Below are 14,714 nucleotides of genomic sequence, written 5' to 3'. Positions count from 1 at the left end.
ATATATGGACCACCAGTTACAATGTACATGAAATAATCACTTCAAAAATGACTGAATCAAAAACGTGTTTTCCAACAAGGAGAACTACTGATTGTTTGTAGAGGCAGGAGAAGTAGGAGTAACAAGAGAGATGCCACGTCACTGTCCCAAAACAACAACTGGTGTGTAGTTTAATTTTAACATCATGTTTCTTTCATTTAAAAACCACGAATAACAGAATAACAACAACCTCCGGCCTCACAGGAACTCTCACCTGGAGGCTGAGGACTGTTGGGGCTCTCCGCTACAAATCAAAACAGACAGCGCCAGTTGCATCAGCAAAAGAGTACCGTGTGCGGCAGTGTTATCTTACGATTTCAGTTAAAACATATGAATAATCACAGAAACTGTAGAAATTAGAATCAGGGCTATTTTTCCGGTTTAACCGGGCTAACCTGCAGCTGTTCGCTGATGAGGGCCGACGCCGGCGTTGTGGAAAGAAAATGGCTGTCGTTCAGATTCCGAAGTGCCCGGATGTGAAAACCACACCCGGAAGTGTTGGATACCGTAACTCTGCGAAGTTACGTCCACATGGATGTTCTCTCACTAGCACGGAGTTCAGAATCAAACACTTGACTCTAAAATGGCCTAACACAACAGTGATTTGGCTGTGTGGATGTTCTGGATACTTTACATCAATTGAGCTACCCCTGTGCATCTGCTCTTATCATTCAATAATTTTTTATTATTTATGATACCAAATGAAAATGATATGAGCCTTCTTAGGACAGTTTTCCCGCTCCCTCTGGTTGTCCATTTGATGTGTAACGCCTGACCCTTAACCAATTCTCCATTGATATCTTAATTGAATAGATACAAATAAAAAGAGATGAACTGTTTTTCATCTGAGGGAATATTGTGAGCTCAGATTAGCTGTTAAGATTCCTGATGGCAACAGATGCCACTTTTTCAAATTTATCAAATTAATTTACATAACTCATACAAAGTTTACGTTTATATCTACATAGGTAATAGGCCTCTTTGAAATCAACCCATCAGTATAAAAGATACACTGGCAGTCACAAGTTTGCCCACATTTTATCACTGTATCACTGCTGTGGTGAGACACTGGTTAGAGCCTGAAGCTCCAGTTTTCAGCTACAGAGAAGGACTTCTGCTAGCAGCCCGGATCACTTAGGCCTCTTTCCACCCAGGCTGTTATTACAGCAGTTGCACTTTCTGTAGAACCTCTTGAGGTTTTTCTGTGACCTCTTTCTGATTCTCTTGTGTGTTTGTGCTCATCACTCAGCATAGGAGTGCCGTGGCTCCTCTCCAGTCTCTTCTTCATATTCCTGTGGAAAAAGCATTGGTGGTCTCCTCCCGCTCTGCCTTCCAGACATCCAGCAGCACCCAGTTATCATGACACACTTGGAGCTTCAGAGACTGCATTCTTCCCTGGAAAAAAGTATTATTACATTTTTTCCACAAAACTTCTGATTTATACAATAAAAAATTACACAGAAATGCACATCATCACAAAATGTACCAGTTCTGTCAACAATTTCTGTAATACATTATCTTTATTTTTATATTTATGTTTCTCAGCAGGGAAGACACAAGTCACCTCTGGTTGTCTCTTTTGGTTTCCCCTGTTGATGAGGGATGACATATCTAGTGTAGTTTGGACTAAAACTGGAGCCCTCAATGATAATTAAATAATAATATAGTCATACATTATATGCATCTAAAATCTGAGAAATAAAAGCATGAAATTATAAGATTACATACTAACTTCATCATGGCTTGACACATGCAATCATGTATTAGTCATATTTCAAAACATTCTGAAACTCTTCAAAGGAAAAAAGATACTTCACATTGCATTAGCTCATAGAGTTGATTCCTCCAAGCTTTTGTATGTTTCATGGCTAATTTAAATGTCAACACAAACATGTATAACTGGAAAACAGAAATGGAGTAAATACAAATACATTTTACTGCATGAAAATGATAATTTTCAAACATGAATGAGAATAACCCATTGAATATTTATACTGTTTATTATAGAGACAGTGAAACACATCAGAATCTGACAACAGGAGTCATTGAAATTCAGGGAATAGGGTTCTGTCATGTTTTGTTAAAAGTGACGAAAAGAGTGAACAAGGATTGTGAGAGAACAATGTCTGTCAAGATTGAAACAAAGTCTACAAGAAAGAGATTCCTCATGTTGCACTCTCAATGACACGTTCTGCACTTGAACATACTCTAAATTTTATAAACACAACGTGGAAGAACAGAAGTGGTGACTGATGTTTTCTAATCATAACATAAAAGAATCTGTCCTGGAATCCCATATGAATCTGTTTCTAATTACTAAAAAAGACAAAAAAAACCCCAATACGATATAGGAAAGCCTGCCCGCTTTTATAAAATACACAGATCATTAAAGTTACATCCATGATTGATATACATCGTATAATAAAAAAAAAAAAAAAACTAAATAGAAAGCAAATAATTACATGGAAAATGTTTTACATGTAGTGAATAACGATACATCTTAAAGTAATACACTTTGAGTGTATTTCATATTATGAGATCTTCTTCCATGAAGTTACCCATAAGTATCATAGATACATACTCATATTTACAAACATTCTCTTGTAGAGTTTAGTCTAGTTTGTAAATATATTCTCGTCCTATCAAAAAAGCCCATTGAGAAGTAATTTCCATGTTATTGCTTTCTCTTTCTGTCTTTCACCAAAGGTCAGGCTCCACCCAGACTATTTTCTTCTGCTCCTCATAGATGATAGTTCGCAAGCTGGTGAGGAGGGAGCTCTGGTCGCACCAGGAGTCTGGAGCAACACTGTGATAAAGACATGGCAGCTTGTCCAGCAGTGGCTCCTCGCTCTTTGAACATGCCAGCAGCTGCTCTTCAGACTGGGTGTGGCGCTGCAGCTTTGACCTGGTGGTGATGGAGGAATGTAGGAAATAAATGATACAATCATTTGACATATCTAAATTATTGACTTAAAATGTTCATGCCAGGTCAGTGGTGATTTATGTATGTAAGTGATGCAATGTTGATCTGAATGTGACATCAGACGTCTGCAGCTACCTGTCAGTGTTTATGAAGCAATAGGAAGAGCTTACCTCAGCTTTCGTGCACTCCGCGCAGTCTGGCTGATAAAGATGATGATGGGGAAGATCTTTGCCCGGTGCAGCCGACGCACACAGTCAAGGCCCAGTGGCAGCACGCAGTGAATCCCCTGTAGGATGGGTGGGAAGGGTCAAATAAGCAGAACTTAATATATTTTAAGGCAAAATCTGAAAAGATGCTGTACCATTTCACTTTTGGACTTGTATAATTTTATACTACTTTATATAGTAGAGAAGTATAGTATACCTCTGGAACAGCAGCAAAACCTACAAAATTAAGCTGCAAGTACTTTCAGCTGGTTTGTTTTAGATTGAGCTAAAAAACATCTGTACTTAAATCCAACTTCTGCGACATAGTATTCATGATAAGAAAGTAAATTAAAATGTTCTCACCCCAGTAATATTTCCAATGTTCAACTCACACGTTTGCATGCAAACAGTTGCTAGTTAGCACTAAACACAAAGCGGAACTGAGGCTGATGTGAATGTCTTTCAAGTATTTGGTCATAAAAAGGTACTGGAAGAATTAGACTTTAACATGATGGTGGCAGAGATTAAGTTATTGAATGAGGTTTGAGTGAAAGGTGACACAAAATGAATCCACCTAGATGACAGTCATTCATATCTTTAGCAAACTACATTGTAATTTTAACTTCACAAAGCACCTTAGGGTAAAGCTGGAGTCACAATGCTGAGTGTCGATACAAAATGTCATGTCACGCCCTCCAGTCCTTGCCATGATATTCCAAACAGACCAAAGTGGTGAACCAATCTGACAACGCCGTCCTGAAAGCCCCAGTGTCACACTCAGCCCACACCCACTCACCTCCTGCCTCACCACCTCATCAGTCACAATCTCCTGCACCTGATCTCCCCAGCTGAAGCTCCTCTCCATGCATCAGCCAGCCAGTATTTTAACAGCCCAGCTCCTCCCAGACACTGCCAGGTTGCTGTTGTGTCATGCACTACTCTCTAGAACATGGTTCCCGACTGATGGTCACTGTCTGCCCACGTCTCGTCGTCTCTGCCCTGGTAATCTAATCTGACCTGCCTTCTGCCCTTGACTGTGAGCTCTGCCTGTGTGTCTCCTGTTCCACAGGGAGGCATTGCCAGCTTTCCATGTGGCTGAGTGCCTGTCACTCCAGAGAATGGGGTTCACATCCTGGCGGGGACACTAACTGAATTCTGAACATGAAAAATCAGAAAATTCTTGTGAATTGTTACTCAGTTGCTGTGAGGATTTGAATAAAGACTTTATATCTACAATCCTGCTGTTGTACTGCTCTTGGGTCCTGCCCAAGACACACAGTCAGCCTGCAGGCGTTATACTGAGGACCTTGAGTTCATCCAGATATAAACTCTGCCTTTGTGCTCATGTTCTGACCTTTTTCATGACTTTCTCAACACTTTGCAGGGTGTAGCAGAGGTTTGTTCCTTGCTCACACTCCTCCAATATCTCAGACCTCTGTAGTCGAGTTGTGTGCTCACAGGAGCTCAGTGCTTCTGCAAGAGAAGGTGCAGAGATTGAGACGGACAGGTATAGAATGACAGGAGATCATGGGTCAATGATAAAATTGACAAGATTTGCATATGAGCCCTACATGAAAATAAATGTTATGATTTATGACCCACAATATATATGATCTGTTTGTTCAATTTCCCATAAATGTTGTCATGACTATTTTTTTTTTTCCACTTGATTATAACAGGGAAAAATGGGAAGCATTTACTGTCTTTATAGCTTTTTATTACTGTTTATTTACAGACTTCACTTCCTTCCAGCAACAGTCAAACCTATAAAATATTTACCACTGGACAAACTTCCATTGCAGTATGGAGGTAGAGGAGGAAATGTACATTGATCAGTCACACAGACTCATCTGTTGGCATAATAAACTGTGTACATACAACACCAGAGTCTCTTACCAGGTTCACAGAGCTGGAAGCCCTGCCACCCAGCAAGCTTCTTGTCCAGAATGCGTCCTAGGACGGTGGGCAGCAGTAGGATGGGTCTACAGATCGGTGGGTAGTGGGGTGTGACCAGAGTGTAGGGCATGAGCGTTACACAACTTTTGGGTGCAGTTGTATCATCTGCCCCCCCAGAAAAAAACAAAACACTAATGTAAAGAGTAAATCACTCAAGCATTTGTCACAAATATTCTTCTCTAAGTGTGTGTCACACACATAATGTACTTTGTGCTGCTACAGGATCTCATACCTGATTCTGTGCTCTTGCTCGTCTCATCCTCCACACTGACCCACAGTGGGTTCCTTCCCTGACGCCCAGTGGTCACAATCCTCACTGCCTTCAGCTGATTCTGGGCTGCTGTGTCTCCAGCCTAGGGAGGCAGAAACGGTCAACGATTAAGTTAGAATTGTGATATTTTGGACAAAATCACTTTTTTAAAGTAATATTATTTTTACCTTTTTACACTTCTTTGTTTGAAAGCTCATGTCCTCAATTGCTCGGATTAGAAGCCGCTGAGCCCTGTGATCAGAAAACCGGCTTTAAACAATGGGAACTAGTACTATATTTTACTTTTAATTAGTCGAAGGATTCTGACTCCTCTCTTCAGATGACTAACATGAACCAATTTTTTCCTTGTCCCATGTCTATGGTATATTCCTCATCAGTTTGCTGACCTGTAATAGTTGGGTACGATTCCACTCTGAAGGTCCAGTAGCTGACACGGGTGAACTTGGCTGGCGTGCCATGAGTCCTCAACACCAGTGGGTCGTGTGTTGGTCACATGGAGGATGTCGTTGCAGGAAACGGCCAAGCTCCCGTTGGAGCCGGTGGGAAGAGACATGTTGACACGTACATAGAAGGAATCTCCAGATGATATTTGACTGTTCTGTAGCTGCTGCAGCAGTGCCTCATAATCTGAACAACAGGCAGAGCACACTTTATTAAAATCACTACAGTAATATTACGGAGTAACGTTGTTTTGTTAATATCATGCTTTTGTGAGTTAGGGATGCTATCAGTGCTTTCCAAGCACTAACATTATTTCCATTGTTAGTTTTAAGACACTGTATATGATGAAGTTAATAATTTAAATAGAAAGCTGGTTATTTGAATGTATAAAGAACTGCATTAGTTCACCATCCATCATGATCATCTAATGTTTGTCTCTTAGTATTTTTACTCAATACGCTTGGCATCAATCTGTTCACATGTGAATACAATTATTGGATTTGAAGCAATTTGAACATCCATCACCTGTTAAGTCTGAATGTTTTTCATATTAATCACCAGGAGACCCTTGGCTGATTAATCTCTCAGGGCAGCGGGTATTATAAAATATGAGATTTATTTTGAGCATCAAATAACTGTTCATTCATTGAAATAAATCATAACTGAAACTGATGTAGTGTATGAGTGCCGTTGTATTAACATATGCGCTCAACCCAGTTAATGAGTAGTAAGTTAGAAATTGGAACCGTCCAATAAATAATTAATTTAATTGTCTTGTTGCACATTGCTGCCGGCACACTTGGTTCAATGGGTCATGCACATAGGAAGTTCTAACATCAGGTAAATCATAAATCATGAAGTGGAATTTGTTTTTAAGGTGAAGAACATCTTTATCACACAAAATGTGATATAATATACATTGTTTTAAATTTACATATGCCATTTTAGCTAAAAGAATGGATGATTGTTTCTGAGAGGCACGTTACATTTTCACTAAAACATTGGCTGCAAGGCACAAAGACAGTTATGTACATGCTGTAGGACATACCATCTTGTTTGGGGCGTAGGGAGAGGTGGCAGAGGCCTGTAACCTGTCCGAGAGCCCAGATAGCTTCCTCCAAAGTAGAATCCTCAAGCACCATCTTCAGGGCTTTCTGGTTAAGCTCATACTTTATCTGCAAAGAAGCAGTGCAATGAAAAACCCCTTCATCACAGGCAGAGAATTTACTGCTTCTACACACACACACACACACACATACCTCCACTATCTGGGCCCCTGGGCTGATGCCAACGGTGTGGGCGGCACTCCCTTCTGCCACCCAGTGTACAAACACTCCTGTCTTATTTCCCCCCACCACTGCCAGCTGGCTGAGCAGTGCCCCCCCTTCGAAGGAGATGCTGAGAACGCGGCCATTGATGCGAAAAGCTTTGGGACGAGAACGCATCAGGAAGGGAGGGACTGAGGTTCTTGAAAGGCTGTCGATAGATGAGAGAAGATGAAGAAAGAAAATGCATGTATGACTAATATAAGGATCAGAACACAGGAAAAATACTTCAGAAAATTATGACACAATAGAGCCACTCCCAATGCTGTCCGTAAGTGGTAGAACAGAGATAGAGTTCTAAAGAGATGGAAGTGCTGAGGCTCAAGTTAAATTTAAGGTTGCAAACTTTCATGTGAAATGTGAAGGCAGTGAAGTATACTGAATTGTATGTCTATTTTCTCTAACCTTACCTAATTATTATCCTGCTTTTGTTTTGCCTTACTTTCATTACTACATGGAAATGCACAGCCATCTGTTCTACTAAAAAAATATAAATTTGTTCATTTGTAGGAATGTTGGTCAAGTGGGCTGCCTCACCCGTCTGAGATGGAGTCATTTGACAAGCATAGTCTGGGTTTCTGTTTGTCTTCACACCACACTAAACAAAAGAGAGCTTGATGAATGATTTGACAGGGATGTTACCTTGTACATAATGTGCTGGAGTTAATGTGTTACTTCACAGCCATGGCAAATGTCCAAGTCTAAACAATAGCTAATGTAACTCTTGCCACACAGCAAGACATTGTCACCCTCTCCACACAGAAACACAAACATTCACTTTAAAAAAGTGGTGTATTTTCCATACATACCACTGGGGAGTAACACAAAATCATCCAGTAAAGCATCAGTTTCTGCTGCTTCCAAACTGCAAGAGAAAAAATAAAATAGCTACATGAAGACCAGTGGCAAGGATCTCTCTGTCTGTCAGTCATGCACAAAAGAAAATTTACATGCAAAAAATAGAGCAGAGATTAGTGCATTAACTGCCTTTAGTTCTTTAAAGAACTACATGCTGAGTGTGTGCTAAATGATTCCATGCTGGTACCTGGAAGTACCAGGTGGGACTTATGATAGTGTCACTTCGGCACTACAGTATGTCTATCAAAGCACAAAGGCTCCTTGGGCAGTAATACAAGAGCATAGGAACGTGAAACTGTTAGTTTAGCCCACCACATTCTGCCTTCATATTTTACTGTCTTTCAGTGAACTCTTGATCACACTATGTTCTGTTTTTCTTGGAGTCATGTGTCATATAGCTTAGAGCCTGTTATTCCTGTAAATTGTTAATCTACCTGGTTATCATGTCATGTTACAACAGCAAGAAGGAATGTAGAGCTCAATGACATGGGAACAACCTTCCTGGTGGTCATCTATGAAATGGTGCCAACATCCTTGTTAAATTGAATCAATAATATATTTCACACATACGCATACATACTCACACGCACCTGCTATCTGCATGCAGAGCATCTTCGCGTCTGCGAAGTGAGTCTGAACTGGGTGGCTCTGCATTTCGGGACCGGACACTACTTCCAGCAACATCTTCACTCTATACATACACACACATAAGCAGTTATTTATAACTGAAAAGTGAAAAAGGATTTGACCTCTACTTGACAAACATGTGGTACTTGACACTGGCACTCTCAAACTAGTGAGGGCAGATAACCAGCCCTCATTAAACCATCTGATCAGCTGATTGTACACATTCACATACCTCTGAATGGCAGGAGCTCAGTGACATTGGGTTAATTGCATCCATGCGCTGAAGTCTCCGTCTGTTTGGGACAAGGGATTCTTCACAGCTGGATCTCAGGCTCCCCCAGTCTGCCTCTGTGTCCTTTGACACAAACAAAGGGCCTTATATTAACATCATTATTCCTGCATATGTGTTCTGATATGTGTTTGTGGGAGGGATTACATCAGAGCTCCGCTGTTGCACTCTGGGGCTGCATTTGGCATGCAGGCTAAACACCCTCTCCTGGAGCTCCATTAACTGGCATCTCAAAGTATCCTTCTCCCCAAGAGTGTGTGCAATCATGGCCTGGGCCTCGTCTCTGGACAGATATGCCTGGAAGCATAGGGACTTTCATGTTTAATTGACACCATACATATGTGCCAGACAAACACAGTTATATCAAGTGATGCCTCGTGTAGAAACTATGATGCCAACAATACTTATGGCACACCATCTGTAATTGCAAATGTAGTTGTCACAATGTTTTAGTGAGGGATTGTTTCAATGCACAGATTGTCTTTGCTGCTGCTGAGGTGTGTGGAAAGCAGGAAATTGTCAGAGAAGAATTTTTATCTCTTAAGAGATTCTCGTGAACTCAATCACAATCAACAGAAAATTGAAACAGAAACATTTGAGTCACATATTGTTTATAAATCAAGACAATAAACGTCATGCGTGACACCACAGATTTAAAGCAGTGATTAGACTTCGATGCAAGGATGATAAATGTTAGATATTCAAGTTTGGAATCTTCTGCCACGCTGTGGCTGGACCAGCACAGTGGTACAGTGCAACATTCATGAATGTTTAAGACTTACTGAGTGTAAACACAGTGTGTACAGTGTAAATTCTGCATTTTCCTTTAACTCCATTTCTTATTAAGTCCAGTAACAAACCTGCTTTTGCTCAGTGTGAGCTTCTCTTGTCAGAATTAAAGGGCAAATGAGGTTTATTTCTAATCTTGTTGATGAAAGAGAAGGAGACACAAGGCATGCCATCACAGCAGTTGTGCTAATCTAGTGCGTCATCCATCATACAGCAAGCATTAACCACAAATTATACAGAGGAGCTGTCAAGTAAGATCACAGTGCTGTGTTTTCACTTACTGCACAGCTCTGGTGGAGCAGCTGGCAGCTAAGTGACTTGCTTGTGGTTACCTGACTCATTCTGTTCATTCTTGAGGAAAAGCCTCAATGATCTGATGATGAAAAATTGCAAGACAAGCATACTTCTCTATGACACAAAAATATTTTCAGAAAATGTTCACTGTCAAAGAGAAACACTAAGCTCTGCCTCCTCTGGTCTGAAACACACCCTGCAGGAACTCAGCTACATTTCTTTCAGTATCAAATAATCATGTACAAGTTTTAATATTTTTCATCTCCTAATAAACGTAATGGCATACACTATCAGTCAAAAGTTTGGACACACTTTCCTGTTCACTTAAATGGGAAAGTGTACTGTGCTCAAATTTTTTGACTGGTAGTACATGAGGCGTGAGACATAAATTATACATACACCCATTAATGTTATGTGGAATTATCAGACACCATAAGGAACAAATTGCATTCTATTACTACTGCCAAAAAAACTCTATGGTCAAGTATTGGTGCCTCCATGCTTACAGAGACTTTATGAAGGTTTCTGAGATTCAGTATGTTTATTTACTAAGCTGTCAGTTAAAAGGGCTTAACTATGCTGCATTATTGGGCATGTAGGTATACAGGGGTGAAACTGTGCACCAGCGCTGCTGACACCTGACTGCTTGAAATTTCATCAGGCAAAACAAATCCCATGCTGAGAAAGACCACTTCCACAGTGCTTATAAAAACAGAATATACATTTATTATTCAATGGTAGAAATTCTATTAACCAAAGAAAAGAAGTTTGAGTGATCAGAGTGCTGTCAGTAGTTTCTTCCAGTACCTGGTCTCTCTCTGCCTGTAGCTCCTTCATCTGATTGTGGATCAAGGTGAGCTTTTGTTCGTGCATGTTGCAGTCCAGGGTTAGCTGCTTCACCTGGAGGCTGAGGCACTCCTTCTGGTCAATGAGCTGAAAACAAATAATCATATAATACCAATGTTGTCAGCGTTTTTTTTTTTTAAACTACATACTGGAAAAAAAAAAAAAAAAAAAAGGTGTCATCCCAAATCAACATGACTGTGTAAAGGAACAGTTAGTTGGGTTCTTTCCATTTTTTTGAATTTCTGTGACACTTCCTGATTCAGGACACACCTACCCCTTGTTTCTCTCTGAGCAGCTGTTCATTCTCCTCCCTGTAACACTTGAGCTGCTCTGCAAGCTGAACCTGGCTATCTATGGCCTCAGCCAGGTCTTGGGCCAGGATGTCATGATGAGCCTGACATAACACAATAGATGAAACAGACAAAAGCACAAGAAGCTATTGACTTGCCCATGGTCTAACGACAGCGTAAAGTAAATAAATTTTCTTCAGAGATTAGGCAACAGCGTAGAGTTATTAGGTGGTTTATCTCACCGGGTCCAGTTTTTTTGCTTTCTCCAGCTCACAACGCAGTCTTCTGATTTCCTCCTGCAGCTGTGCTGTCTCGGCAAGAGAGGTATAAGTGAGTGAGTGCTTTCTCTGGAGTTCATTCTCCATTTGGGCTTTCTTCAGCTCACTTTGAAGCTGGTACACCTGCCACCACACAGGACAATTATTTATTAATTAATACATTCATATTTTTGTTGTGTAATTACAAAATGAGAGGCCAAGAGAAACAATTTTATGAAATGGGTGTCTGATATGACTCACTTGTAACAACACAAGAAAGACAAGACACTAACACAATGTCAGACAAATAAGATCTGCCAGAACTCGTGGGTCATACAACACACAAGTATGGTTCAAACATAAACCAAAAATTAATATCCCCACAGATAACTCTTTGATTTTTGACATCTTTGAGGTTGCTACTTACATTTTATTATGAAATAATTATTTAAAGGTCCAATGATACCCCCCTCATCAGCATTTACTTTTCCAGACAAATACTCTCAAAAGTTTCTTTTACGAAGTACTGTGTGTCACCCAAACTGGTTTGTCGTCAGCAGTGGGTGGGGGTTGGTTGTCACTACACAAGAGCTTCAGCCATCATTTCCTTTAAAAGGAAGAGGTTATAATACATGGTTGCTGGCTGATTAGCACGTTATTTTAGTACAATAATAACAGGATGGAGATGATGCTTGCACCCTAGATGCAGTGCTTGATGGGTAGAGGAAATAAATTAGATATAGATATAGTAACAGTATAAAGTCAGTATAACGACACCGACATGTGAAAAATAAAAAATAGTCTGTTAAACCTTGGGGAGTCTTGGGGAGTACTAAAAAGCTGAATAAAGCTTTTGTTGGCCAGGTGACTGCAAAAAATTAGTTGAATGTTGAAATGCAGTATCACTTGAGTCAGCATAAGCTGTGTCTAAGGACTAAAAGTCTTAAAATAGAAATGGACCAAGAGTTTACTAGACATCTGGAGCTTGCTCAAACTGCAGCTAAAGGCTACATTAGCATGGCATAGCATGCTGTTTTTGCCATCAATTATTGACCGTCCAGATGCATTGTTGTTAATATAATTAGCATGTTATGACAAGGAACAATAATGTTTGGTTTAAACTCATTTCTGCTGCATCATCCCTTCTGAGTGTCAGAATACTGGACACAGCATAATTTCCCTTGATCCGCCCATATACCCCATCTGTCTGCTCCTTTAAACTCCATAGCCCAAGTGTGTGAAAAATATTGTCTCCAAAATAGAATAAGTGATGGCTTAAACAAAGTGTCTTCTCTGTCACAAAAGACATACGACAGCTATGTCAAGGGTGCCTCCCTATGTGTCGCACCATCTTCTACGTTTACACCAAATTACAACACTCAGATTTCAGTTCTTTAACGCTGACCTTTGGAGGACTTTCCCCTGAGATCACTGCTTTGTGTTCACAGTACAAAAACTCAGGTTTTTTATTTCTAGGTTTTTCTACCTAGCTAAGAATCACACATTGAGCATCACTGACCTGCAAGTTGAGCTCATGGAGGCGCTTGTTCATGACAGATTTCTCCTCAATGGCTGCTGTGTAGCACACATACAAGTCACACTTCTCGTCCTTTAGCTTGGTGACTTCACGTTGCAAAGAACACAAATGTCTCCGTATGCGTTCATTGTCAGCCTGAAGGCATCTGGACTTCTCCTCCTGCTCCATTATCTGGCCAATCTCTGACTCCAGTGAAGTGCAGCGTGCAGTCATTCTTCTAGCCTCATGATGTGCCTCCTGGAGCTCCCTTTGCATCCCTGTCACTGCTCTGACCAGATACTCTGTCAGCTCTGAGTACTTTATCAAGCCTACAAGGAAGGCATTGCAAGTTAATCATGTTGAAAATAAAACAAACTGACAAATACTGCTATAAGTATGTGAAGACTTTAAATCACTGACCACTGAACCTTGAAGGCTCCGTGCTGGGTTTGCGTCCAGTGACTTGGGTGTACAGGGTGGGATAGTGGATCATCAAGCTCTCCAGCAAAGCCACAGCACCATTTCTCCCCTGAGTCCGCAGTAGATCCAGCATGTAGCCTGTAGATAGCGGAAGAGAAAATGATTTATCTTATCTTTGACCTAAAACAGTGAAGGCTGTGAAGTTATTGATAAAACTTATTTTAAAAATGACAGAACTGTATGATCATTTATCCTCTGAGAGAAATTAAGTTCTTTAAAATATTCACATTAGAAAATCTCATGACTTGTAAAGCAGGTCAAACCCATTTTACTTTATGTAGTTACTACTGCAGGTGTTGCTGGAATGTCTCCAAGCAATGCTCTCTCAAGTTAAGTCAAATGTAAACAAATGAGGTCCATTGAACAGAATCCACCAGTCATGTCAAAACTGAGGTGGATTACAGTATCCCATAAACCCATGGAGAGTTTTTTTTTATCTTTCTTTAAAACCCAAAGAGCAACGAGTCAAGTTATAATTCTCACTGGTCCTCATGCAGCGGTTGGTGAGGTTGTGGCAGGTGACGATCTCATCTTCATCCATCTCCGTGAGCACCCTGGCTTGCCTCAGATAAGGAATCACAATGCATGGGCGCACTCCTAAGGAGATCCGGTGGCGGTTGTCATTAATCAGTTCCCAGAGATCCTCCTCGCCCATGTTCTTCAGGTCTGGACCATTGCAGGGAACACACTCCCCTGCCATCCTGACTGAATAATGCTTGCCTGCTGTTGCTGAAACAATGGACGGGGTAGGCAGAAAGAACACACACACACACACACACACACACACACACACTGAGCTGCACAGACAGAGGTCACAGACTCATTCCTGGAAGCAAACAGAACAGCAAACATTACTGGATAAAGCAGAAAAATAGTATGAAAGGGCCCGCCACTTTCCACGCCCTGTGGGTGTTTTCGTCAAGGTCATAATATGTTTTTATGTATGCGCATGTGGGAAAACCTGTAAGGCAGGAACTCTGATGCAGCAGAAGACTGCCTCTGAGTGCATAAACACACACTCATATAAACAGTTGACAAACAGGCTCTCGCACACAATCATAGCTAACTTACACACACCAACAGTCAAGTGAGCAACAAATTTCATCCATTCACACTTTTAGGGCTTTTGTAATGTTTGTTTTAAATGGCTAATTCAATATCTAATCACACTATAAAACTCTGGTGGACTTTATAAATGAATGAGGCCAGATTTGTTACATAGTTGATCGGTGCTGCTGCAGCCAATACTATAAATGTACAAAGCCTTGTGAAAGACAGACATTAGACCAGCTTGCCTTGATAGCCCC

At 40.7% G+C, this 14,714-nt stretch overlaps 1 protein-coding gene across 1 annotated transcript; it reads right to left on the bottom strand.

Moving 5' to 3' along the window:
* Positions 1 to 1,960: 1,960 nt before the first annotated feature.
* Positions 1,961 to 14,244, bottom strand: card14 (caspase recruitment domain family, member 14). The gene is made up of 20 exons (XM_029501340.1): positions 13,891 to 14,244; positions 13,348 to 13,485; positions 12,931 to 13,256; positions 11,397 to 11,555; positions 11,139 to 11,258; positions 10,826 to 10,951; positions 9,083 to 9,232; positions 8,879 to 9,001; positions 8,610 to 8,710; positions 7,971 to 8,026; positions 7,699 to 7,759; positions 7,096 to 7,312; positions 6,885 to 7,011; positions 5,782 to 6,022; positions 5,563 to 5,626; positions 5,357 to 5,477; positions 5,065 to 5,229; positions 4,523 to 4,641; positions 3,133 to 3,248; positions 1,961 to 2,944 (listed from the first exon to the last, which is right to left on the bottom strand). Exons 1-20 carry the CDS (start codon positions 14,105 to 14,107, stop codon positions 2,737 to 2,739), a joined length of 2,955 nt encoding a protein of 984 aa, XP_029357200.1. The 5' UTR covers positions 14,108 to 14,244; the 3' UTR covers positions 1,961 to 2,736.
* Between the last annotated feature and the right edge of the window lie 470 nt (positions 14,245 to 14,714).

This window comes from Echeneis naucrates, chromosome 1 (genome assembly GCF_900963305.1).
Source record: "Echeneis naucrates chromosome 1, fEcheNa1.1, whole genome shotgun sequence".
NCBI classification, from domain to species: Eukaryota; Metazoa; Chordata; class Actinopteri; order Carangiformes; family Echeneidae; genus Echeneis; species Echeneis naucrates.
Note: the sequence above shows the minus strand (reverse complement) of the source record. Positions and strands in the feature narration are given on the sequence as shown.

Bases quoted from the DNA above. Each gene is read 5' to 3' on its own strand.
- card14 (XM_029501340.1), bottom strand. From the start codon at position 14,107: ATGGCAGGGGAGTGTGTTCCCTGCAATGGTCCAGACCTGAAGAACATG. The intron at 5,478-5,562 runs GTAAAAATAATA...CTGCCTCCCTAG, and splicing joins AAACAAAGAAGTGTAAAAAG to GCTGGAGACACAGCAGCCCA. The intron at 2,945-3,132 runs GTAAGCTCTTCC...CATCACCACCAG, and splicing joins CGGAGTGCACGAAAGCTGAG to GTCAAAGCTGCAGCGCCACA.